The 24,822-nt window shown below is 40.3% G+C and overlaps 2 protein-coding genes across 2 annotated transcripts; one reads left to right on the top strand and one right to left on the bottom strand.

Moving 5' to 3' along the window:
• The first annotated feature begins 508 nt into the window (after positions 1 to 508).
• Positions 509 to 7,684, top strand: pdia6 (protein disulfide isomerase family A, member 6). Its single transcript, XM_079348269.1, has 13 exons — positions 509 to 710; positions 1,035 to 1,176; positions 1,943 to 2,000; positions 2,699 to 2,825; positions 3,092 to 3,198; positions 3,285 to 3,430; positions 3,859 to 3,973; positions 4,203 to 4,343; positions 4,436 to 4,520; positions 4,625 to 4,697; positions 4,776 to 4,934; positions 5,029 to 5,125; positions 7,006 to 7,684. Exons 1-13 carry the CDS (start codon positions 692 to 694, stop codon positions 7,075 to 7,077), a joined length of 1,341 nt encoding a protein of 446 aa, XP_079204395.1. The 5' UTR covers positions 509 to 691; the 3' UTR covers positions 7,078 to 7,684.
• Positions 7,685 to 7,811: 127 nt separating this feature from the next.
• hpcal1 (hippocalcin-like 1) lies at positions 7,812 to 17,588 on the bottom strand. The gene is made up of 4 exons (XM_079348280.1): positions 17,234 to 17,588; positions 11,533 to 12,031; positions 10,430 to 10,535; positions 7,812 to 8,292 (listed from the first exon to the last, which is right to left on the bottom strand). The coding sequence occupies exons 2-4, from the start codon at positions 11,908 to 11,910 to the stop codon at positions 8,195 to 8,197; spliced, it is 582 nt and encodes a 193-aa protein (XP_079204406.1). The 5' UTR covers positions 11,911 to 12,031; positions 17,234 to 17,588; the 3' UTR covers positions 7,812 to 8,194.
• Between the last annotated feature and the right edge of the window lie 7,234 nt (positions 17,589 to 24,822).

Here is a 24,822-nt window from a genome sequence, read left to right as displayed (position 1 = left end):
CCACTGTCAAAACCCCCCCACTAAAGTAGCCTAATGTTTGCATGTTGTTGCATCAGCAATGACAGTGTTATTGTAACACACCGGTACCTATCGTTTTTTAAGGTTTGATTTTTAAACCTTACACGCATGTTAGTGCTTTGTTGAAGTATTCTGCATTTATTATTCATTTAAACGAGGCTTCATTATATTGCTGCTCTTATTTAATCAAAGGCTCGGAACATTTCAACAGAAATAAAAAGTAGCAGCATTCAGCAGCTTTGTCTACTTTTTTTAAAAATTATTTTTTACATGTGTTATCTGTTCTTACTTAACCACATGTATATTCGGTAAATTAATATACACATTTAAATTTGTCCTGGCTGTACACTCCGTCATTAAACGTGTTAAACTGAGTCATGCTTAGCACACTTGGATGATGCGCCTCTATTCAGCGCCGTTTACAAGTTACGAGCCTTCCTCCCTCAAACTCTCCTCCTCTTCTGACAGCGTGCCGGTCCTGTAAACTACACGGCGCACGCTGATTGGTCGAGACGCGGCATCGCCGTTAGAGGACCAATCAACGTGGGCCACGGTGAGAATTTTCGATCTACTTTTGTGGGAGCCACAGCAGCAGCAGCCGCAGCAGCAGCAGCAGCAGCAGGTTGTGTTGTGTGTGTTGCTAACAGCGGACGAGCAGAGAGCAGCAGGAATCATGAGACCGATTTTACTAGGTGAGTGATAAAGGAGCAGCTTTTCTACATCTAGAAGAAACATCTTGCATCATCTGCATTATATTGTTGTAGAGCGTTTCCGCTACTGTGGCTAGCTTAAATTGCTAAGTGAAGGTGCAAAGAAGCAGTGCCAGGCCTCAGATATTTGTAAATCAATGAATTAGTAAAGTCAGTTTCACTTTGTGTAACAGACATTTGCAAGAACTCTGCATATAAGATGTATTTAAGGACTGTGTATTTAAGCTTTACACCTACTCTATGTGGCCTGGATTTGTTGACCATGTTGTAAATAAACCCTCTTCTTTCTTCTTCTTTCTTCTTAAGGAGTTTTGGGGTGCTCCCTGGTCCTCTCTGTTCAGGCCTTTTACTCGGCTAACGATGATGTTGTTGAGCTCAATCCTTCAAACTTCAACCGAGAGGTGATCCAGAGTGACAGTCTGTGGCTGGTGGAGTTTTACGCTCCCTGGTGAGTCCATGTCATGTAACTTTGGTTTCTGTTTTGTTGTGAACTCTGATCCACCCAGTTTGACAGCTTCAATACAAACACATTGTTTTATCACGTATTGTCACGGTTATGTTTGGAGTAACCTTGTGATCTGCCAGTTTCTTATTGGCTGTAATTGCAGTTAAACATTTAAAGTGTTGAGCACACTCTGATGTAGAGACAAGTGATTTGTGGGAAGGATAAATCACACTGTAGATGTACTGTAGGCAGTCACATGCCATGTACTCACTTAACACAACCAGCTATGTGCCAATCTAAACTACAAATTCTGAATTATCTTTTATGACGTTGTCAGATTTCTATGAAGTCTTTTGGGAGAGCTCTCGTCCTTTGCCTTTAGGAATGTGCCACATTATTAAAGTAGAAATGTATCATGAATCATGCCCATTTGAAGGTAATTGTTTAGTTGTAGGGGTCATAAAATGCTAAAAACAAAACAAAAATAGAGGAGACCACAAATGTTTCTCGTTCAGAGACTTGAATCAGAAAGTTTAGCGATTTACCGTATATCATTTGTGATGTTTGCTTAAATTACTATCAACCGATTGACCAATTGTTTCCAAGAAGCCAGTGAAGTGACAATTCTTGAGATGTATTTTGAACACACTAAGTCGCCCTGCATTAATGCACTGCGGGGTTCAACTCATATCTAGCTGATGTCGTGCGTCTATGGTGATTAGTGAATGAAATAATGTCCTCACTTCTTCTCCTCTGTTCATCTTCACAGGTGTGGTCACTGTCAGAGTCTGACTCCGGAGTGGAAGAAGGCAGCCACGGCCCTCAAGGTAAACACAACGTCTGTCGCCAGCTTAGCATTCAGCACATCAATAAAAATTATGTAAGTTAAATAAAAGACTGGAGGTTAAAAACATCAAATAAAATAAAAACTTTTTCTTCGATTAAAGAAACCTTTACCTGTTCAACCAGGCGGGGCATGTATGACAAAACAAATATCAGACTCTTTTTTTCCCCCCAACATTACCATTGATAGGATTGTTATGATGAGAAGTTATAATAAATGAATACTTAATAAGCTGGTAAATAGTCAACACACTGTAACACAAGAACCTTCATTGTTCATTTTTACTGCTCAGCATCATCGAAGACGTGATCTCAAAAGACAACAGCTCTGACTCGCAGCTAAAAAAGTTCCAACGTTTGTAAGTCAGCAGTGAGAGATCAGCCTAACATGAGATGTGAGCAGATATATGGGACTCAAGTCAAATATGAATGAATAACAATACGTTTGGTTCCAGAGAAGAGACAGGCTCACTGAGTATTTAGTGCAGTGAAGTGATCGCTGCTAGTAAAATGTATCTGTACAACATGGTGGTCATAAACGAGGAATGTGCATGTTCATCAACATGCTGACTTATAAGGAACAGCACAGAGTGTTCATGTGAAGAAAAAATGATTGACAGGCCTCAATAAGAGTTGAGAGTGCACACTCACTCACTCACCTGTTGGACCTGACATCCCTCAGGGCATCGTGAAGATCGGTGCTGTGGATGCTGACCAGCACAAGTCAATGGGAGGCCAGTATGGAGTCAGAGGATTCCCCACCATCAAGATCTTTGGAGGCAACAAGAACAAGCCGGAGGAGTACCAAGGTGTGCACAAAACCAGGACACCAAACAAACGGCTTCTGTCAAAGAATATACATGTGCTTTTATGACTTTTTAATGTGATCATATCTGAAGATGATTTATTGTTTAAATGCAATGTAACTTTTATCTAGATAACTGAAAGTAATTGGTTTCCTTAGTCAAACACTCACCAGCTGTCGAGGCTCTTATGGAGTCAGACTTTTAACACCTGTAGTCACGTACTGTGTTTGGCTACAGTGACTGACCTCTGCATGTCCTTCACCTTTAAGGTGGCCGCAGTAGTCAGGCCATCGTGGACGGAGCCATGAATGCTTTGCGCTCTCTGGTGAAAGATCGGCTGAGCGGCAAATCTGGCAGCTCTGGCTACAGCAAGCAGGTAGGAAGAGGAGTAAACGGAGCGCTCTATTTTATTCAACATTTTACAAATGGTGCTTATGTAACTCTCCCCTTCCCCCCTCGCAGAGCGGTGGTGGCAGCAGCGGCGGCGGCGGCGGCAGTAAGCAGGATGTGGTTGAGCTCACTGATGACAACTTTGACAAGATGGTACTGGAGAGTGATGACGTGTGGTTGGTGGAGTTCTTCGCCCCCTGGTGTGGACACTGCAAAAAGTCAGTATGAGTCTTCCCACAGTTTATCTTTAGCTGTGGGCACACGACACACATCAAAGAAGAACGAGATGAGATCTGTGGATATGTGACCGCTGCCACAGGCTCACATTAAACATGAGAAAAGATACAACAGACTTACATCGCAGTCGAGGTCCGATTGATGATCACATTTTGAACGCATCTTTTTGTTTCTGTTACTTTGGTCTAGAATTTCTGAATGAGAGACGAAGAGTAGATGCGTTCAGGTTTAAGATGCGTTTATGTGGTGAAACCATGCGAAAGAAAACGATAACGGAACAATACTCTAAAACACATCTGGAAGAAGTCGGTGAACTTTGGTTTGTGAAGTGTCAGATTGAATGGAATTATTTTCATATGTTAATCATGTTGGGTTTATTCTAACCTTTGCTCTCTCGTGTTGCTCACAGCCTGGAGCCTGAGTGGGCGGCTGCAGCCTCTGCTGTCAAGGAGCAGACCAACGGCAAAGTTCGCCTCGGAGCTGTAGATGCGACTGTGCACCAGGCCGTGTCCAGCCGCTATGGGGTGAGTGTGAATCCATAAGGTTCTCTGGCACGTTGGTACTCCATTCTGAAACCGACTTCTGTACTACAGTACACAAGTAGGCGTGACTATTCTGTGAAACAATACTGCTTGGTAGAATAAAAGTTCGGAAAGTGTGACCAAAAAGTAGATCTTCCCGTTCTGCATCCCGTATTAAATATCAAAATGCAACTGATTGTAATTCACCTTTAAATATATTTTGCGCGTATAGATCCGTGGATTTCCCACCATCAAGATTTTCCGCAAAGGTGAAGAGCCCGAAGATTACCAAGGAGGCCGCTCGCGAGGTGACATCATCGAGAGGGCTTTGGATCTGTTTTCTGACAACGCTTCTCCTCCTGAACTGCTGGAGGTCAGTGCCGCAGTCGTTAACGCGGACGCCTGCAAAGTCGTCATTTTCAGATCGTCAAACAGCGTCTTATTTTGTAAATGGTTTTGTCTCAGATCCTCAATGAAGACGTCTTGAAGAAGACGTGCGAGGACAGCCAGCTGTGCGTTATTGCTGTCCTGCCTCACATCCTGGACACAGGTGAGAGCACGCACGCCTGTGTGTCCCTGCACATGTTAAAGCGTTTTGTAGAGGTTTTTAAGGATAACACAGAAACTCTCACTCTTCACCGTCCTCCCTCTCAGGTGCATCAGGCAGAAACAGTTACCTGGAGGTGATGGTGAATATGGCTGAGAAGTACAAGAAGAAGATGTGGGGGTAAGAGAGAGACCAAACATGGAGTCTTGGTTGAATTACTGACTGACCATGTCTAACAGCCTCTTCTGTCTTCATCAGCTGGTTGTGGGCCGAGGCTGGAGCTCAGATGGAGCTGGAGGCCGCGCTAGGTATTGGCGGATTTGGTTACCCCGCCATGGCCGCCATCAACACACGCAAAATGAAGTTTGCATTGCTCAAGGGCTCATTCAGTGATGCTGGCATACACGAGTTCCTCAGGTACTGTAGTGGACGTCTTGTTTCCTGACTTTTCTTATTAAAAAAAAATCCAAATATGATTCATTCTCATGGTGTTGGTCTTTTTTTTTTTCAGGGCGCTCTCCGTGGGCCGCGGCTCGACTTCCACTCTGGGAGGCGGGATCATGCCCAAGATTACAGCTGTCGAGCCCTGGGATGGCAAAGACGGACAGGTGAGTGGGAGATTTAAACCGCTCTTAATAGCAAGAAGCTTTCTTTGCATATAGTGGAAACGGCTGTTTTGACTTTTCTGAAAGAAAAAGCACCACAAACAGCAGGTGGGATTAAACTGTCGCCGACTCCTCTGCTGATTGTCTGAAAGATGCAAAGTTTAGTTGTATATCGGTCATGTTCCCATGATCTCATTTCAGATTTGTCGCCTCCTTTTTAAAATATATTTCCACAAGTTCAATTAATTCCAAAACAAAATATGTGGAACTGCAAAACAGCCAACCAAAATAACTCGATCCAACAAAGACCGACTGACAGATTGGATGATTGTTTTGGCTGTTTTGCAAAAAGTGCGAGAACGTTTGTTTTGTCGACCAGCTTGGCTCAATGGTTCGATGTGTGCCATGCTACACATGGTTATCCTCAACACTCTCACTGCGGCTGTACTTAATGCATTAATGGGAAATCTGTAGCGGCCTCTCGAGTGTGTTAAACATCCCAATGTTTCCTTTCTTACGTCTGCTATTGTTTGTTTCAATTTAAGAAAATACCTGAGTATTATGTGAACAGCGTAGCAAAAACAATCATCTATAGCAGGGTTTCTTAACCTTTTTGACCTTGGGGCCCAACATTTTCAGGGCAAGGTAGTCTGGGGCCCAATCGAGTGAATGGTTCTGATTTAACTTTTGTGGTCATTTTTATTTAATAGCTATTTGTGTCACTATGTTGTAATAATGAATACTGTTCTTCATTTGTATGTTTTTTAATCAATATATCAACCTATACATTGGCTAATTATGCATAAAACCTTGCACAAGTTAAGATCATTTAATTAATTTTGCTCATATAAAATCATGTTTTAGTGCATGTTTGTCAAATAAGTAACACAATATAAACTTAGCAACAAAAGCAATAAAATTAGGTGCTCAATGAAGTTAGGTAGGTTGGTGAAATTAAAAAGAGCATTCTGTTTTGTGTAGTGCTGCCCCCGTTGCCGTCATTATTTTTTCGTTTAAAGAACTTCTCCATGACGTTTCCATTAAGATTCAGGCCCCGTTTACACGGAGACGCTGTGACAGTAAGACGAAACATTTGGACATGCGCAGTAGTCGAGAACAAACAACAATGGCGGCGGCTATGTGCTTCAGCAGCTATTGGCGTTGTATCGTCTTTTAAAACAGAACCTTGATATGATACATCGTGTATGTCGCCACCGAAAGAGCAACGAATACTTGCGGCAAATAGTTCAACCTTTACCCAAGCACAGGGCGACCATACGCAGCATTTAGGTAAGACTTGGGAGAACTAGCCGCTGAGCAGGATGTTGTGGAGGAAGTGGTTATACTGCTGAGTGTCGCGTTGTAAAGTTCCACTGCCCACTACTGGCCGGGCGTGACAACTACATCGTTTTCACTCAGGCAAGACCTGCCGTGTAGACGGTTTGAACTTCGAATCCGGAGTGCGGTCGTTTCGATGCATTTCTGTCATAGCGTCTCCGTGTAAACGGGGCCTCAGGGTAGTCACCTAGCAGAGTTGAGACTTCTCCGTAGACGTTAAGCTAAATATTCTTCTCCTTCTCGTGATGTAGGCCTACTTCTAACTGATGATACTGCCTCTGGTGGTCGGAGAGTATATTGCAGGCCAACGATCACGGCCCTTACGGCCCACAGATGCAAACATATTATCCCCTCACGGCCCTGCAGGTGGCGCTCGCGGCCCTTCGAAGGGCCGCGGCCCCATGGTTAAGAAACCCTGATCTATAGTGTGCACTGATTATCTGAAAATTCAGCTTTAAAATCTTGAAATGAGCTGGAGCAAAAGCTTGCCCGCTTCTTTCTATTTTTGTTAACATTTATTTTTTCACATTTTGTGCCATCCACAGCTTCCTGTTGAGGAGGATTACGACCTGAGTGACGTAGACCTGGATGATGACTTTGACAAGGATGAGTTATGAACCCGAGCAGGGCAGGATTTGATCCAGACTGGCTTGGTTGGATCTGGTCTGGTCTGATCCTGTGTGACCCGCCTTCTCTCTCCTGTGGACGAATAGGAGGCCTGGTCACCAGGTTACTGAAATACTGCAGAAAAGACACATGCGAGACATCTGTAGTTTCTCACATCATCTTTTTCTGTCACACGAGGAGGAAGAGGAAGGGAGGGGGCAGCAGCAGCGTGTCCCTGGAGTGAACTCTGCTGATCTTCAGAGGAGAGGGGGGAACACGCTCTGAATGTGGCTTTTCAGTTTTCCATTCAAATCTTTTTCTTTTTTTTTCTTTTTTTTTTTGTTTCTTTGTTTCTTTACTGCTCCCTCCTCTCGTCTTCAGCACCTATTCTAAGATGTGGAATTGTCAAAGTAACACTTCAATGTCCAACTTGATGTGACTCTATTTTTGTCTTTTTAACCAGTGTGAATCTCTGTGGGTTTACATCATTTTTGTCCAGGACCTGGGGGTGGGGTGGGTACTGTGGGACTTCTTGTGTAGATTTTTCTTACACGACTTTATTTCAATTGTGTGAAAACAATTTGACATTTTTGTTACAAAAATAAAAAGGAATAAAAACGACCACGGCCTCCTCATTCACGTAAACTGTTACAATATCAGAAACTGTATATCACAGAGCGCATGCAATATCCAAGGCATACAGAGCTTGTTCAGAACATCCACTTGTTAAGCTGCAGTCCTGACAACAACACGGGTGAGTCGAATCAAATTGTACAAGCAATGTAATTAGTTTCCTCTTTAGTGTAACATAGGAGTAATAATACTAGCTCATGATCCGTTCAGTATAAATATATATGGCACTTCACTTATGGAGGACAGGTAGATACCATTTCAAGGCAAGAGAGTTTTTGGAAAGTTTAACAAGAATACACGAACCTAGAGCACACGAGTCCACAGAAACAAAGGAGCCCCATGGAAGAAAATAACCATGTAAACATTCAGACAAATAGTGTTAAAAGGAAAAGATGTCTGTAGAGCTGGGTGTGATGGCAGCCAAGCCTCAAACGCTGAATGTATGTGGATTTGTGATCGTGTTAAAGAGTGTTCGGTCTGTCAAAGTCTCTGTCCTCACAACTGACGAGAGGCTCCCTGATCCGACTGCAGCAGTCTGACTATGGACGGGTCGCTCTTGGCACCTTTGATGAACTCCTCCAAAGACAATCTACCTGTGAAGCAGAGAGCCAAAAATAAAACCCAAGTCAGCAGAAGTGGGAAGGTGTGAAGGAGGGGTGAATCACAGCCAGCCACTCGGTGATATCCACACAAAAGCTGCACATATTCGTTTCGTAAGCTGAAAACATGTTCCCTACATAACACGGCACAGGGAGAGTATAAAACATTGTTCAAATGAATGACATCCATTTGTTATTGTAATATCGATGAGTGAGGAATTACTTCCTGTAAAACCCAGCAGGTGGCGCTGCTGTGCTGTTGTCTTATAGTTCAGGACTTCTAAAGATGACATGATAAGCACTTTGACAAAAGACAGAATGTGCAGCACCACCGTTTTTCTTACTGATGTTTATACTGAATAATGCTTGTTTCATATAAACAGAGCATAGTTGTGCCCTCATGAAAGGATCAGCGCTCAGTGAGGAAACCCTTCATACTGTTTATGTTGTACCCTACTGATCAGGTACATAACATACTTTATGGCTCAACAGACCCAATTTATGCGTGCGAGGAAGTGACAATACCCTTCCACATCGCCCCCTTCTGGCCCCCACAACTCAACCATGTAGACTGATGGGCAACAAGTACCAGAACATTATCTGGGTTGTCAAATGAGAACCTCTCTTCACTGGTGTTTTGTCCAACTAGTCAGTGAGCTCTGGCGTCCTGGAGAGACCCCCCTCCAGGCTAGCTCTCACCGCCCACCATGCCCACACGCACATAACTTCTTTATCTTACCTACCCAACCACTTGGCCATCACAGCCCAAACAGCATTGCACCTTTAAACAGACCCCGGCTCCGTACATGCAAGGTCCAGTTGGTGACGAGGCTGATAGTACCTACCGCCGCCACATGGCCCCTAATCGCCCCCACACCCAAAATGCAACAACACCTGCTGCAACATTACACTTGAAAAAGAAGAGCAAAGAGAACACAAGAGAAAATAGGAGAACACACTGAATACTGTAGAGTGGTCTGAAAAAGAGGACGGCGTAAGAGAGAAGAAAAACTAAAATAGACAGTTCCCCCTTTTTTTATTTTTATTTCCAAATCCACTAACAGGTTTCTGCTGCTTCATCACACTTACCGTCTTTCTTTATGCAAGCTTTGTCCATGCACTCCCATTTATTCCAGTCATAAGACAGCTCATCATGCTATGAATACTCTGCATCACACTCGTATCGGGCGAACCCTAATTTTCTATCCTCACTGGTCAGCTTCTCTGTTAGATGTTGGCTACTGTCAAACGAGCCATAACGAAACCACAGAATAAACCAAAACTGACCGTCCTGATAAATATGAGACTGTAGAACGATTCTGTGATGACATGTTGAATCAAAGTGACTTCTTAGTTTGAGAAATGACATAACACGATGTCATAAATACAACCTTGTTCTATCTTCATTCTAAGTCTAAGTTGAGACTCGTTTGTTTGTATTGCATTTTCCAGTAACTAAAAGTAAAACTCTTAAAATACAACTTGTAGAAGTTACAGCTACTCTTCATAATTTATTCAAGTTTATTCTTATCCTTAACACAGAAAAAAAAAGATGTGTGAATAGCTCTAATGTGTGACTGAGTCGTGACGTGTCAGAAACCTTCAAAATAGCAGGTCAGGAAATGCGTAAGCACATGTTACATGTGTGTCGTGTCACCTTTTCACACTAAATGTCAGACCGCTGGCACAGCAGGCTCAGGTGCAAAAGCCTGTTAATGATGTTGTGAGTCGTGTTCATGTTACGTCACGTTGTTATATGACCCAATTTCTGTCTCTCCTTCAAACCATCTTCTACACTCCCGGTCTCTCCAGGCTGATCAGTGGGGCTACATGGAAAATGATTGTTTGGTTATTACGCAGTCACTGAATAAGTGAGATAACGTACAGCTAAGCTAACAGGCCATTACTGCACATATAAACCTCTTCGGACTGAGACCAGACTATTGTGATTTATCTCCCTCGTAATGTCGTCTGTACTGTACACTACTTCTGAAAACCTTCAATTTACAAAAAAAACTGAATACTGATCATTTATAATAAATAAGTAAACATGAGGTAAATTGTTTCCAAGTGCTTTACTTCCTGTGATAAACTCTCATGCATCTAAAATGAGATTAAATATCAATCTCACCATCATTGTCGATGTCCATCTGTCTGAAGATCTTGTCCGTCCTTTTCTCTGGTGTGGACTCATCTTCAGGCATCTTCATCACAGATGATACCATTTTGTAAATTGCCTGAAAACATAAGACACATTTGCTTTGTGCTGATTCGTTTGGTTGGAGGTTGTTCTTTATGTTCCATGCAGCGAGAAATAAACTTTAAATGTTCCCGCCTGATGTTTCGTTTCAACTGAAGTCGTACTGTATCTTTCATCTTGATGTTCTCTCCTGTTTTCTGTTGCTACCTGCTAATGATAGTGGTCTGGCAAGCAAAGCTCATCCTGCTGTTCCACTCACAGTCAGTCCCTCTAAACCAACTCTAATGTGTGTTCATTTGTTCATATCAGATCATGTAAAGGTCAGAGGTAAGAAAAGGCTTCTGCTGAAAAACAGAAGCCTCCCCCCCACATTCATTTGTATCCACAAACACAACAGACTGAGCCAATATTGATATGGCCCAGCAGGCTGCTCAGCTAACCATATTGGAAAAGTAAATATAGCCACAGTGATAAGAAAATACAGAAAGGGCAACCTGCATCCACCAAGAAGGGCGAGGAGATCTTATGAATTCAGACCTGCAGTTAAATACTAAATCACAAATGACTCGTCAGAAAAAAAGGACTGATGTGCAAAGAACACACTTTATGGATTAACCGGATCATTTCATTCATGTTCAGCATCGTACTCAGCCAAAATATGTCAATGAGTTCTGGCTAATGAAAAGTAAGAATTTGCTGCTTTTTTAGGTCTGCATGTTAACCGGATAAAAAAATAGATTTCTGACTCATGGAACGGCATTTCTTTTTTTTTCTCTTTTTTTTTTTTTGGGGGGGGGGGACTTAAATTGACAACCAAGCTAAACTGTAAGTCATGGAAATAATGGCCGCATTTATGTACTTCTATATGTGTCCCAATTATAAACAGTATTTGTTCAGTAGTAGCACTAGTTATGATGTACATGCAGTCAGTAATTAAAAGGAAGGATCTCAGATGTACAAACAGAGTACATAGAGTTTGTACATCAATGAGAGAAACCCCATTCAGTAGCATGAGTCATACACTGTGTCCTCACCTGAACTATCTCCAGCATCTCTGCCCGGCTGATGTACCCATTCCCGTCCAGATCATACATACTGAAGGCCCAGCGCAGCTTCTGCTCCAGGCCGCCCCGGGACGTCACGCTCAGGGCAATGATGAACTCTCTGAAGTCGATGGTGGCGTCTCCATTGGTGTCAAACGTGCGGAACACATGCTCGGCGAACTTTGAAGCGTCACCGTACGGGAAAAAGTTGGCGTAAATTTTTTTGAATTCCTCCACAGTGAGGTGGCCTGTCGGACAGTCCTTGAGGAAGCCGCGGTACCACTCCTGTAGCTCGTGGTCAGTGAACTCCGTGTTTTCTCTCAGGTCGTTCAGGACCTCAGGCCGCAGCTTGCTGTTCTGTTTACCCATGATGCCGCTCTCTCGGGCACGCAGATGGTTTGGTTCGGTGATTCTTCCTCCTGTTCTCAGTTTTCCACTCCCCCAGAGCCTTATTCGCTCAACGTCGCTATCTCTTCTCTTTTCTTTGTTCCTGCAGGAGACAAACAGCCCTCATTAATATCCTCATATGAACACAATGAAAGATTTATTGGGTCAATAATTTTTAACAGCCTGCTGCAATCCCTTAACAAAAATGTGTGCTAAAGATGCTCCTCAGAAAACTACTAAAGTTGTTAAGAGGTTACTGTGTGTGTGTGTGTGTGTGTGTGTGTGTGTGTGTGTGCGTGTGTGTCTCTGTGTATACAGTAAGTGTCCTCGGGCACGGTGTTAATTTATCGACCCTTCACTGAATGGTGGACGGACACGTTTCCTGAGGCTTTGTTTTTCACAATAAAGCCACTTTCTAAGCGGTCAGGCTCATTCTGACTGTTATTGCAGAGAGCCACCTGGGCCTATTCACCTTTAGTTTACGTGGTTTGTCTACAATCTGTTTCCATGGTTACGCTCTATTTATTCATGTAAGCAGGGGCGTTCATGATTGGGGATATGAGGATGCATAAAAACAACCAGAATAAAACCACAACAGCATTATAGATGTTAAATCAGGGCGGTTTGTGCATGAAGCACAGGCAGACTCGGTGAGAGGTGATGACACCTGAAAGTGTGTGCGCTGCTTGTGATTGGGAAAACAATAAAGTTACGGCCAACTTTTTGTCCAACAGATCAAGAAAAAAACAAAAAAAATAATTTCACAGGAGAAAAAGTGGTTAAAAGACACGAAAGAATGGGAAATGTAGATCCAGAGGAAGAAGGCCTGCACACTTGCTTAAATCCTCCTAAAGACTCAACAAATTACAAAACCAATCATAATGTTTGTCCTTCACTAAACACGAGAGAACAGTCACATTTTGTGGGGGCCCTTAAAAGAAACAAAAAGGAAGAGAAAGAGCCAAAATCAGTGTGGTGAGAGAAAAATAACGGTTACAAACTGTGACTGCTGCGCCTTTATAAATCTGGAAAAAAAAAAAAACCTCTTCGTGAGAAATTTGGCAAATCCTGAGCCAGTCTCTTTAACAACATGTATCTGGTGAAGTGTGTGTGTAGGAGGGAAAGAACGATAGAGATGATGTGTGGGGGCACGAAGGAAGAAAGAATGGAAAAAGAATGACACATAGAGCGAAACATTTATTTCCAGCTATAGTACATGAGCCCCTTTGATAATACGTGCGCTTCAATTACATAATCATCCCTCTGCGTGACACCTCCACTCATCCGTGTTTTCTATAATGACTTAATCTGACAGAGAGATGCATTATCCCCATGTTCTCTCTCTTTTTCTATTATTCAAATCCCATCTCTCCTGGCACCAAGATGATTCCATCCGAGGAGGAACAAGTGAGAGCAATGTCAATTTGGACGAGGTCTTTTTGACACACGTGCGCCCTTGTTTCTAATAATTGTCCCCGGTGCAATTTCCTGCAGCGTTATTAATCTAAGTCACAGAGTGAAAGGAGAAGCAGGCAGGTTTCATGTGACTTTAGGATGGTAGAGAAACCAAAGAAACCAGATGCAGAACAGATTAACATGGATCATTTCTTACAGGCGTCTCATTGGTGTTTCCCTTCTGTTCTTCAAAATGAAGCCTGAATCTTTCCGTCAGACATGGTAGATGAGATTTTGAAAATAACAAAGCCATGCTATCGAATGCCCTAACATTTTATTCTATGTAATTTGAAAATTAAAAAAAAAAAAAAAAAAAAAAAAAAGTCTGAATGTGTGCCTATCTATGAAGCCTGTGTTGAATTATTGCATTTATTCAGTCACATTTTTTTTCTAGAGACTTCTGTGCAAATTTTCAAGGCAATCCATCTAAGACATTGTTGAGTTATGTTTAGTCCAAACCAAAGTGGCCAATGACAGACTCAAACTGCTTTCTCTGGAGCTGTGCTTCCAGCCGGGCCTAAAATAAGCTGCTGCGATTAAAAATGGTTTCAAACAGAGCAAAAGTCTTCTCTCACATTTTAGGATTATACTACGTTATAGTTTGAAATGATTTGGGATGCTTTAAAGAGACTTTACTGAGATACATCAAACTGATGGTCACTCGGTGAACATGTGTGTTTTAACAAGGCTGTGGTGTAAATGACAGAGTGGCCTGCAGGCCTGACCGGTGTCCTTCCGCTCTAACATACAACAGGATGAGGAAGCAGCAGCAGCAGCAGCACATGGTCACATGGACTTTTCCAGGACGGCTCCGTGTGCAGGCTGAGCTGGAGCAGACATAAAATATGGGCGTTGCTATTTATTCCCCTAAAGCACACAAAGCCACGTTAAAAAACCTACAATATTCAGCGCTGGAAGAGTGAAAACTGTTTGTACTGTAGAGAGAAAACTGTAACAACACTAAAGTATTTTTTACACATTTTGGGGAGTAATACCATAACCTCTGTTATACACTTATTCAAGCCTAAACCTAAGATGGAATCAAAAGTGTAAAGTAGGGAATCGAAATTATCATTCTAACGTCATTTATCCAAATAATGTTTGTTTTTGTCTGGTGTTGATTAAGCACATATTTGAGCTTTCATCCCCAGACACACGGGGGATATTAACTAACTATGTTACAGAAGTATTTCCGTCATGAGTAATCGGGCCTGCGTGTAAAACGCCACAGGAAGTTAATACGTTTTCACAGCTGGGAACTCTGCAATTCTGGTGTCCTTCTTTTTTCACAGTCGCTATACTGCAGTGGAAAATGTTTCAAAATGGGGTCAAAAATAACTTCTGGAGCTCCACTACCGAAAGCGACACGAGGAGAAGAATTGTAACACAGTCAGCGAGCGTGGTTTGACACACCACAGCCCCTCAAGAGTCCCATTCTCTATTCCCAGCGTTTGCTCTATTCCCCTCAATTACACAGCAACAGTCTCTCTCTCCAGTCCCAAACGCCCATAGCAATCCCTGATCTCTCTGGTCTACTTTTTTTTTCCAGAGGGTTCACTAATGAGACAGTTTTACACAGGCTCAATGCCACAAGCATGACACCCCCGACCCCCACCCTCAAACAGTAAAAATCCCCTATAAAACCAGACCAGTTTCACTGCTGTTTGCAGGTCTACCTCATTTTTGTCATAACAAAGAAATCCTTTCTGCCTCTTTTTTTTCCAAAGGCTAAATACTTTTGTAAAGCAAAGAAGAAATCTGAAAGACGGGATAGAAGAGGTGAAAGGTGTGTTACAACATGTGTATGAACATTGTACAGGGGAATCATGATTCTGTGGAAAACAAAATATATGGTGCTGAAGTTTATGCAAATAAGCATGAATGAAGTGTCAATGGACATAAACTATTTTGTCATTATTAATGGTGAATACACTTTTTTAATGAATGAATCACTTTGTGAAGCTTCAAAGTTGTTGATATGTGTTTGTTTTTGTTTGTCATCTCTGACAGTAAATTACAGCTCTGCACTGAGGACCGCATAAACAAGGAATTCAAAGACAATTACATCTTATACTCTACATTTGGACATTATTGCATGTTTAAATTTTATAGACAACAAGACGAATTGATAATAAAAAAACAAACAAATCAGTAGGTTAAAGGATGAGTAAATGCAGCACTTTAGCAGAATGTGATGACAAAATTGGATATTTCCTTTCTCCCAAAAATAGAACTGACCTTTCCCATACTAAACACTACACAAGCAGGACAGAAGAACATTTTTCATGCTGTCCGCTTTTGAATGGAATGTAAATCAAACAAACTAACATGGGTCAGCGCACGGAAAGAAAGCAGACTTCCCGTTTCAGTAGTTCTCGTAGCCTGTGTGTGGTGTGTGAGCGGAGCGGCGCTGCAGCCTGAAGTGCTGGGAGTACTACAGGTAACTAAGACGACATCAGGTGGGTGAGGAGTCAGCCCGGTGTCAGAGGAGGAAGAACAAGACTAAACCAGCTCTCTGTTCTCTCTCCCTCCCTGAACTAGTGTCAGAGAGAACCATGCGGAGGATCACGATAAGGTCCCCTGACACACCAGTAGTCAAGGCAACAGGAGTAGTGCTGAAGCTTATGAGAGGGGGGCTGTTTACTGTAACTATCAATCCTGGGAACATGCAGGGCAGAAGATATATTGAGACTCAAGAAACACAGAAAATACACTCTATGCATTGATTCAAATGCAATCAGTCTAGTATTTTTGTATTTAATACAGTCATTTTCTTAATTTTTCTCTGCATTAGTCTCATTGATTAATCTCCGAACCCAGACTTAATCAAAACTCAGAGTGCAACTGTATGGCAAGCAAAATTTAACATCTTCAAATCAATGATTTGGTGATAGAAATGAGTTCATGAGAATGTTTTCACTAGTGAGTGGGCTGGTTTAATGTTGGACACACTGTTTACATGGCGTGTTTTGTAAATGAAAAAAAGGAGTAGGACACTACAGTGTAGCATTGTTTTGTTTTGTTTTTTGTCAAGGAGCTGGGTAAGGACTCTTCAAAATGCGAGCTTGGTTTTGGAAATGTGTTCAGGGTGGTAAAGCAATGTTTTTCAAGGAAAACCACTGAGATTAAGACCTTCTCTCTGTGACAATGAGGACATAAGAGAAAAGTACTCGACTACAAGTGTGATCAACACAAGGCAAATGTGTTCCAAAAAAGTTCAATGTTTAAAAAAAATAATACTCACTGAACTGTAGACTGAGTCATTCAGGTCACAAGTTATCGGAGTATATTCTCATTACAGAAATCTCTTCTTGTTTAGACTAAAGTTGACAAAATGCTGTTAAATATCCATTTTAAAGTGATCAGTGTTGTATGATGTTACATCATGTCTGTAATTTGGATGCATGTGTGTAAAAGGCAAGTGTGTGTAAAACCAGATTTTCCCCTGGGGATTAATAAAGTATATAAATAAAAATGTTAATTTTCATAATTTTCACCCTTTTATGGAGGTTTTGCCTTCTTTTCGTCAACTAAATTTAACAGAATTAGGCCTACTTCAGTTATCTTAATACTCAACTATCATATTGACATATTATTTTGTCTTTCTTTTTGTTTATAGTTTGTTTCTAAATGCATTGAAGTGCAGCCTACAGTATTTTAGGGTGTGCAAGAGGCTGAGTGGTCAGAACAGTTGAACACATTTAAAGACTATAGTGAGCATTTATGGGTGTAGTCCCTAAAAACACGCTCCTGTGTCTGACAAGACAGCTCAGGGCAGACTAACCACTGGAGCTGTTACACTATCTCCACACATGCTGACAAGTGGTTTGATAAAGTGATGAAAACTTACCTCTATTACATGAGTTGTTTGGTCTCCCGGGATAAAAGTCGACACTTTTGGTTAAACCCACTTTTCCTTTTGTATGACGTCACGAAACCCTTAATTTAAGCAGTCGCCTAACCTATCACCTCCAGCTGTTCAAAGAACACTGGAAAAAGCCGACTGGGCAACAATGTAAGATGCTCGTGTTACTTTTTCTTCTGTCTGTCAATATCGGAGATAACTACAGATATTATATGTTAAACACGAATAGATGAATGTGTTATTCGATCTTGGTTCTTATTTACTCGGTCCTGTCCTGCCTCCAGTTCCCGGAGTCACGGCTTTATCATTCAGTGGAAGATGTGGCACAGAGCTCGGTTTTCATCCGGCTTTCCAAAGTGACTAACAGAGGGGTTTTATTTTCTCTCTAAAGGCTAGTAAATACACGTAGTCTAGTTTCTGGATAACTAAGTACTGCTTGTGATTATAATACACGAGAACCTATGGGGAAAGTAATGTAGCTGGGTTATTTTTAACGTGTTTTTATCGACTTCCCGATTTGGAGTTTATTGTTTGTACTTTGAACTCCCCTGTGCACTGAATGGACTCGTCCACACTCGTTGCTTCCATCGTAGAAACTGTTGCAGCAGCGTCCGTATGGAAAATAATCACTGGAGACTATTATTAGCACAATATCTAAAATAAACGGATCACATTTGAGGGAAACTCTTGATATGTGAAAGCACTCCGCAATTGCATGTAACATATAAATATCCAAAAGAAAGACAGATAGGCCTCCTTGTTTAAAACAAAAAACAATTTACATTCAAAGGCTACAAAATGTAGTTTTGTAGGTAAAAATTGCAGTGACAGTCATGCAGAACTATAAATAACGTGTTGTGATATAAAAAGGGTTGACATGAAACCTCCTTGGTTTATAGTCTTTAAATTACTGCCTACAATCATAGACATTATTTGGCCTGTTTGCTTTGACAAAAAAAAGGAAGAAATGTAGTGTGGCCCCTGTAATACATAACAAGTTCCTCTTGTGCTTTGATACACTGAAACAAAGCACTGGTAGTACATAATCAAGTTTAAAACCAAATTTCATCTCCATCCACGACATGACTTCTCCCTCTTCAGCCTCTCTGAAGATGCACATCCCTCCCCTCCACCAGTGCCTATGACAGTCACCTCTCTTGTATAGGCTAAAGTGACACTGCAGGCATGGTGGTGTGGTGTGTATGTCAGCATTTCAGAGAGTGGATAAATAATTAACTGTGTATGCATGCGTGTGTGTGTGTGTGTGTGTGTCTTCCTGAAGCCTGACACCTGTTTCTATAAGCACGTTGAGTTTTTATCTCCACCTAAGAGTGAGTACAATACAGACTATAGGGGGGGTCGAGGCAGTGATAAAGTAGTCTGAGGTTTGCTTTTGTTGCTGTTGCCAACTTGCAACCCAATGCTACCACAACAAGCCTGTTGTTGCTTCAGTAAAAGGGATAAAACATATTTTTGAAACTCACTTAATACAAGACTGTTTTAACACAACTCTTTTTTTTTTTTGAAATTCTCTTTTTATTGAATTCTTTCAAGTCCAAACATGCCAAACTTTTCAATTAGCCATCTGCAATTGTACAACAAAGATACTCGTTTCCACCAGAATAGTAACCCTGGGCTAACAGACAGCAGTACAAAAGTGTGCAAGGACTCATTAGGCATCTAAACTACCCGTAACATAGGATTTTTCAATTATAGTAAAAAAAAAAAAATTTAAAAAAAAAAAAACAAGAAAAAGAAACAAGAATTAACACAACTCTTATAGGCACAATTTATGGAAACATAACACGTTTTTTTTAAAGGTCAAACCATTTCAAATGTTCTGAAAAAGGAAAAGATCAAACAACTACACTAAGCAATTGTTGTTTATTCACAGCCAATTTTCAACACTAAAATACTGTTTTGATCTAAAACACACTGTAGTTTTGCATAGTGGGATGCTCACCTTAAAACAACAGGATAAAGTATGTTACTGTTTATTTTTCGCAGTTAGTTTTCTTTAGAAAATACCCACAGCCATCAACTCCTGAATGGAGAATCATTAGAGAATCACTTGAAGAGCAGTTTTCAGAGAAGGACACTCCACAACATGGAGGACATACCAACAAGAGCTGCTTCATCAATATGTGTCGGATTTTGAAACCATAAAATAGATGGTATATCTTACTGAAATCTTGTTTTATTTTTTAATAAGAGGATGTTTGATACATACAGACCCTCACTAGCTTGTCTAGCTAATTTAAATTTATGAGGCTTACATTTGAATAGTGTAAAAATGTTACTTCTGGGCAGTTTTAGTTGTTGTACTTAGTTCAAAATCGATACAGCCTGATGGTCAGAGGACCAACTCAACCTGGTAATTTAGCACAAAAAGGTCAAGGTAGAGGGAGGAAAACATACAGACCAAATCTCACAAAACTTTTACATCGAGCATGCTGGTAATGGATTGTATTAAACCAAACTGAAGTAAAGTAATCATCAGTCAATCCATTAGCAGTGAGCAGGAAATAGATTTTTTTTTAAGTTTTGTTAAAGGGCCACAAACATTACAGCCTATGCTGGGATTAAACATATGATCGCGTGGTCAGGTAAAACACCAAGAAGAAAGGGACTGCTTTTTGATGTTCTGCAGAAACAGGGTGATCCACTAGAGGCTGCTGACTGTCCTCCAATGAGTATTGGATCGACTGTTTTACTTTGAGTTCTTTCTCTTGCTATGAAATATTGTTATTGATCAGGTTGCTATGCAAGAGGTAGATTTACATAGGGCTTGAACTGGCCTTAGAAGAAGGGATGAATTAAAAATGAAAAGAGAGTGAAAGAAAACAATGTTAGTACAAAATAAAACATTTCAAATGCAGTGGATTTGTTTGTATATGCCTGACATTCTCTGTCCAACACATTTTTTTCTATCAGTTATTAAATATTAAACCTAATCTTTAATGAATGTCTGAAAACATGTTATCTTTCTTGTAATATTGATAGTCTGCATATTGTACTGAATATAAAGAATACATTACTTTCTTAGTTCCAGTCTGAGTAAAATTACATGCACACATGTTGACCCTCTGTCCTTCATTCATGCGAAACGTACATATAATCTTCTGCATGTTTAGTGATGAACAGTGACTGCAGCTGCTACACTGCTCTATTATTGATCCGTCTGTCTTTACATTACACAGAGTGAGGGCCAATGCTCCCCTCTATAGTCAATATTTAGGGAACACATGGCACCGATATCAAAGTTTAACTTGATTTAGGTAGAGAGAAAAACAGACCGTTTAAATGATTTTCAATGTTGGACATGTTCAAAATATTCATTAAAATGTATTTATACAGGCTTCTCCATTAAGCATCCACAGTCATTTCTGCAGAGTCAAAATGTGCAAAAAACAATAAACCAATGTAAAGTCTGGTCATGCTAAGTGACGTCTTATTTTAAACACATACCAACATCAACAGTTGACCTGTTGATGTGTTTTGCTGATTTCAGACGGCACCCTAATGATGTGGCCTTCTAGCAGTATTTCAGTTCACAGAACGATTGAACGTCATATTTGAACACATTTGTACCTTTAGCCCGTATATGTATCAAGAATACTGACATTTTTTATGAAATCACAATTAAAGCAATACAATTTCTTTTTTCTTTTGTCACTTGGGTATACCTTCATCATTTGAACTTCATTTCCCATGAACACTCTGGCTTTCTGTCCTAAGGCCAGATGACCAAAATAATTGGTTATGTCGAAACAATGACCTGGTATAAACCCATGTTTTTCAGCAGTGTGAAAGTGTCAACACACCGTATCATGCCGCTCTGTTTTTTGTTTATGTAGTTCAAAGGGGTATCAAAGAATAAAGTAAAAAATACTGTCCAAGACTCTCTTTTCTATAAAGACTTTTTAAATATTAAATTAAAGATCATGGGCAAAAATTACAAGGTGTGGTTCAAAGTAACCCACAGATACACAGTTAATGTCCGTAAATTATTTGTTTTCTTAAACTTTACTGTATTGATTCACACTCAGCCTTGGTTTTCAGTAGTACGAGACAGGTACTTCCAGTAAAAAAAAAAAAAAAAAAAAGCAAATCTGCTCTACGTTCTCTCAAGCACCACATGACAGACAAACAAATCGAATGACTATCTGGTGACCATAGTGAGACATAAAGCTGTGTCCCTGTTGACTTACATTGGCAAGGTGAACTGAAAACAACTCCCCCAAATCAAGTGGCCAATGTTATGTTAAACACAAGCAACAACCTCTAGTGTTGAAACATTGAAGCCAATAAAGAGCAAAATACAGCAATTCCATGCGTTTCTACTTGAGGCCGGCATGCAAAAGTCCAGGAAAACCTGTTCTAGTCTATTAAAATGCTTATTTTTACAGCAGAAGTAAATATTTTAATAGCTCATTGAAATGAGTTTTAATCTCTATCAATAATTTTTGATGGCAATCAAAGGCAGTTAAGGTGAATTGTGGCCAGAGTTTCTCATCTGTGACACTAAAAAAACAAGTAGATGTGACAACCCTGACATACATTATGGTTAATATTTATTTCCACAACTTAAGCGGTTTGTAAATACATGGTATTATTGTCACTTATATGTCATTGTCTACTTAAAAAAAGGGAATTTTCTCTGATTTGAAGAAACAGAATCCTGTCATGGAATGGCAGGCAGAATACAGGGAGGACCCAAATGCGGTAACAAAGATTTATTTAACAAAAAGCAAACTCAAAATCAAAAGGCAAAAAACACAAAACAAAAACTTACTCAACACTAAATCCAGAAAGGCAGGAAACGACAGACTACAACTACTCAAGACAAACTGACTACCAGAGACAATGACAACAACCATAGACATAGACAATGAACAAACAAGAGACTCAGGGAAAACACAGACTAAATAGACCTGGGGTAATCAGACGCAGGTGAGACTAACGAAACAGGTGAGGACAATCAGGATAATCAGACAGGAGGGAAACAAGGAACAAAGAACACAAGGACAAAGTAAAACTCAACACTGACAACACCACCAAAACCAGATATACAAAATAAAACAGCAAACACCAAAGACTCGACTTAAAACACAAGACAGGAAATAAACTAACAGGCAACATAGGAGGACACAGGGAAACACACTCAAGACTAAGAAACATTAAAGCACACAAGGGAAACCATCAACACTAGGAAACAAATGAAACACTAAGGACAGAATGAAAACTAAAACAAGATGAAACAGAACCAAACCATGACAAATCCAAGTGATTGATCAAAGTGAAATGATTGATGTTAGCTGTTGTGCTTCAGTTATAGCCATTCCATGGTACCAAAATAAAAGTTTATATCCTGACCCAAACAAAAAGCTGAGTTTATCTGTGTTTATACATTACATTTGTTTATTGTTTAAAGGAATTTAAATTCAACCGAGATCAAGGTTTTTATAGAATGCAATGACCTATTAATTAGTGCTCAAAAAGTGCGATGTTAAAAACTGCCTGTTGTATGAATAAAGGGTCTCAGTAACACATGAATAATTGTTGGCTACCATCATGTAACATTTGGAAGCCAAAGAGTAACTTATGGTCAAATGCTCTGTGGTTGATGTCTCACCCTATCAACATGATTTATTACATCTGAGTAATTTCAATTAGTCTTCCTCTTCAAACTTTGATCATGTCAGCTCTGTCTAGGAAGAAACCATTTTTCCTCCTGTGGTCTCGGAACATCCACATTTCAGTTGAAACTGATAAATGTGATCGGTCATCATGCTGACAATCTTATGTGCCTATGACAAAAACAGCAAACAGGCTTATACAGTTATGCATGTTCTTTGGATGTACCACAATAGAAAGGACGTGATTAGAGTGCAGACAGAATATGGACTGCTGATACACAAGTGAGATACAGTGCTGTAAAAACTAGCTTATCAATTTGCACTACTTCACTTTTTATTGTGTGTGCTGATATGGGCACTGCTGAGTAGACTTTCCTAGAAAATTCCAGATACTTCGTGGACCTTATAGCCATGTTATTTCATATATGTTTGAGAGGCTTATCAGTGAATCAGATTTCACTTACATGTTTGGAATCAATTTTACTTATGCAGAGATAAGCAATGTAGATCTGAGTTTACTTAATTTAATAAAATCAAACTTTTTGTCAGATTTTCAAAAAGAGATGCTGTCAGACCAACCCCAATATGGAAATTATTGTTGTTGACAGTGAGCCAAAGTTCTCAACGGTTTGATCATGTCGGTTTCTGGACTTCATTAAAAAAATTAGCGCATATAGAAATGTGATTAATGTCTCTCAATATATTTCAGTTAAACTATATTTTCCATTAACGCAGGAAACTGGTAGCTTTAGCATTAGACTTAGCCATACTGTTTGTTTGGTGAAAATTAGCATTTGTTAGCATGCTTACAGATGATATATGACAGTTAAAGTCTGTTCATATCTATACAAAGTGCTTGTACGAAGCATAATCTCTGTAATGTGGGTGTCATTCTGACCAGTTCATGTCACTTTCCAACCATGTCAGACAACTTGTGCACTTTCGCTTTTTCCAACTAAGAGCCATCACGAAAGTAAGAGCTTGTGTCAACAAACTCGAAATGGAGGTGATCATTTATGCTTTTAATCCCTCTTGCTTAGATTACCGCAATGCTGTTTTTATCCGTTTAAAATAGACTGCGTTAAACCGTCTCCAAACTGTCCAAAAACACAAAAGCTTAGCTTTTAAACAGAAAATAACAAGACATTACACATCACACCAATTTTATCCTCTCTGCATTGGCTACCCATCAAGTTTCACCTCTATTCTAAAATCCTTGCGTTACCTACATGGCACAGTATATTGCTGAGCTCCTCCTCCTTTACACTCTCAGGTCTGTTGAGCAAAATCTGTTGACTGTTCCCCTTACCTGCTTTAAACTATGAGATGGCTTTGCTTTAAAAGCCGTTACTCCTAATTTCTTGAATACTCTCCCCTTGTATTTGCAGTCCTGTAGATTCATGCTGCCTTTATGAAGCAGCTGACAAGTTTTTTTTTTTAAATTCCAGACAAGCATTTGGTTAACTTTCATTACTGAACCACTTCCGTTGCTGCTTCTCTGTCTTAGTCATTTAGCATATCTGCTCAGTGACATTCACTTTTTATGCATCTCTGTACTTGTTTGTTTTATTGTATTAAATCAGCCCTGCACTTTTTATTATTCTTTTGTATTTTATTCATTTTATTGTGTACTTTACTTACTTACTATATTATTGCATCGACATTGACCGGGTGATTAACTTACTCACAAGTGAGCATAATTACACAACAGGATTTTGTAGCTTTTGACCCCATCCAACCTGTGCAAATGAATCAAAAGGTGCCTTCCATTTCACGAAACACGTGCCAAAGCTTTAATACTCATCTAACTGTGCAGCAGAACAGAAAGCTTGTCTATATGCCGATGCTGTTTGTATGTAACCACTGTAAATGAGTTTTTCATTTGAGGAAAACATCCCCCTTCTAATGCGAATCGAGGAGTCAGTAAATCACCCT

Source organism: Symphodus melops (genome assembly GCF_947650265.1).
Source record: "Symphodus melops genome assembly, chromosome: 1".
NCBI lineage: Eukaryota > Metazoa > Chordata > Actinopteri > Labriformes > Labridae > Symphodus > Symphodus melops.
This window is presented reverse-complemented; position numbering and strand designations above follow the sequence as displayed.

Bases quoted from the DNA above. Each gene is read 5' to 3' on its own strand.
- pdia6 (XM_079348269.1), top strand. The intron at 3,199-3,284 runs GTAGGAAGAGGA...CCCCCCTCGCAG, and splicing joins GCTCTGGCTACAGCAAGCAG to AGCGGTGGTGGCAGCAGCGG. The intron at 3,974-4,202 runs GTGAGTGTGAAT...TTGCGCGTATAG, and splicing joins CCGTGTCCAGCCGCTATGGG to ATCCGTGGATTTCCCACCAT.
- hpcal1 (XM_079348280.1), bottom strand. From the start codon at position 11,910: ATGGGTAAACAGAACAGCAAGCTGCGGCCTGAGGTCCTGAACGACCTG. The intron at 10,536-11,532 runs GTGAGGACACAG...TTATGTTTTCAG, and splicing joins AGATGCTGGAGATAGTTCAG to GCAATTTACAAAATGGTATC. The intron at 8,293-10,429 runs GTGAGATTGATA...TCTGCTTCACAG, and splicing joins GATGGACATCGACAATGATG to GTAGATTGTCTTTGGAGGAG.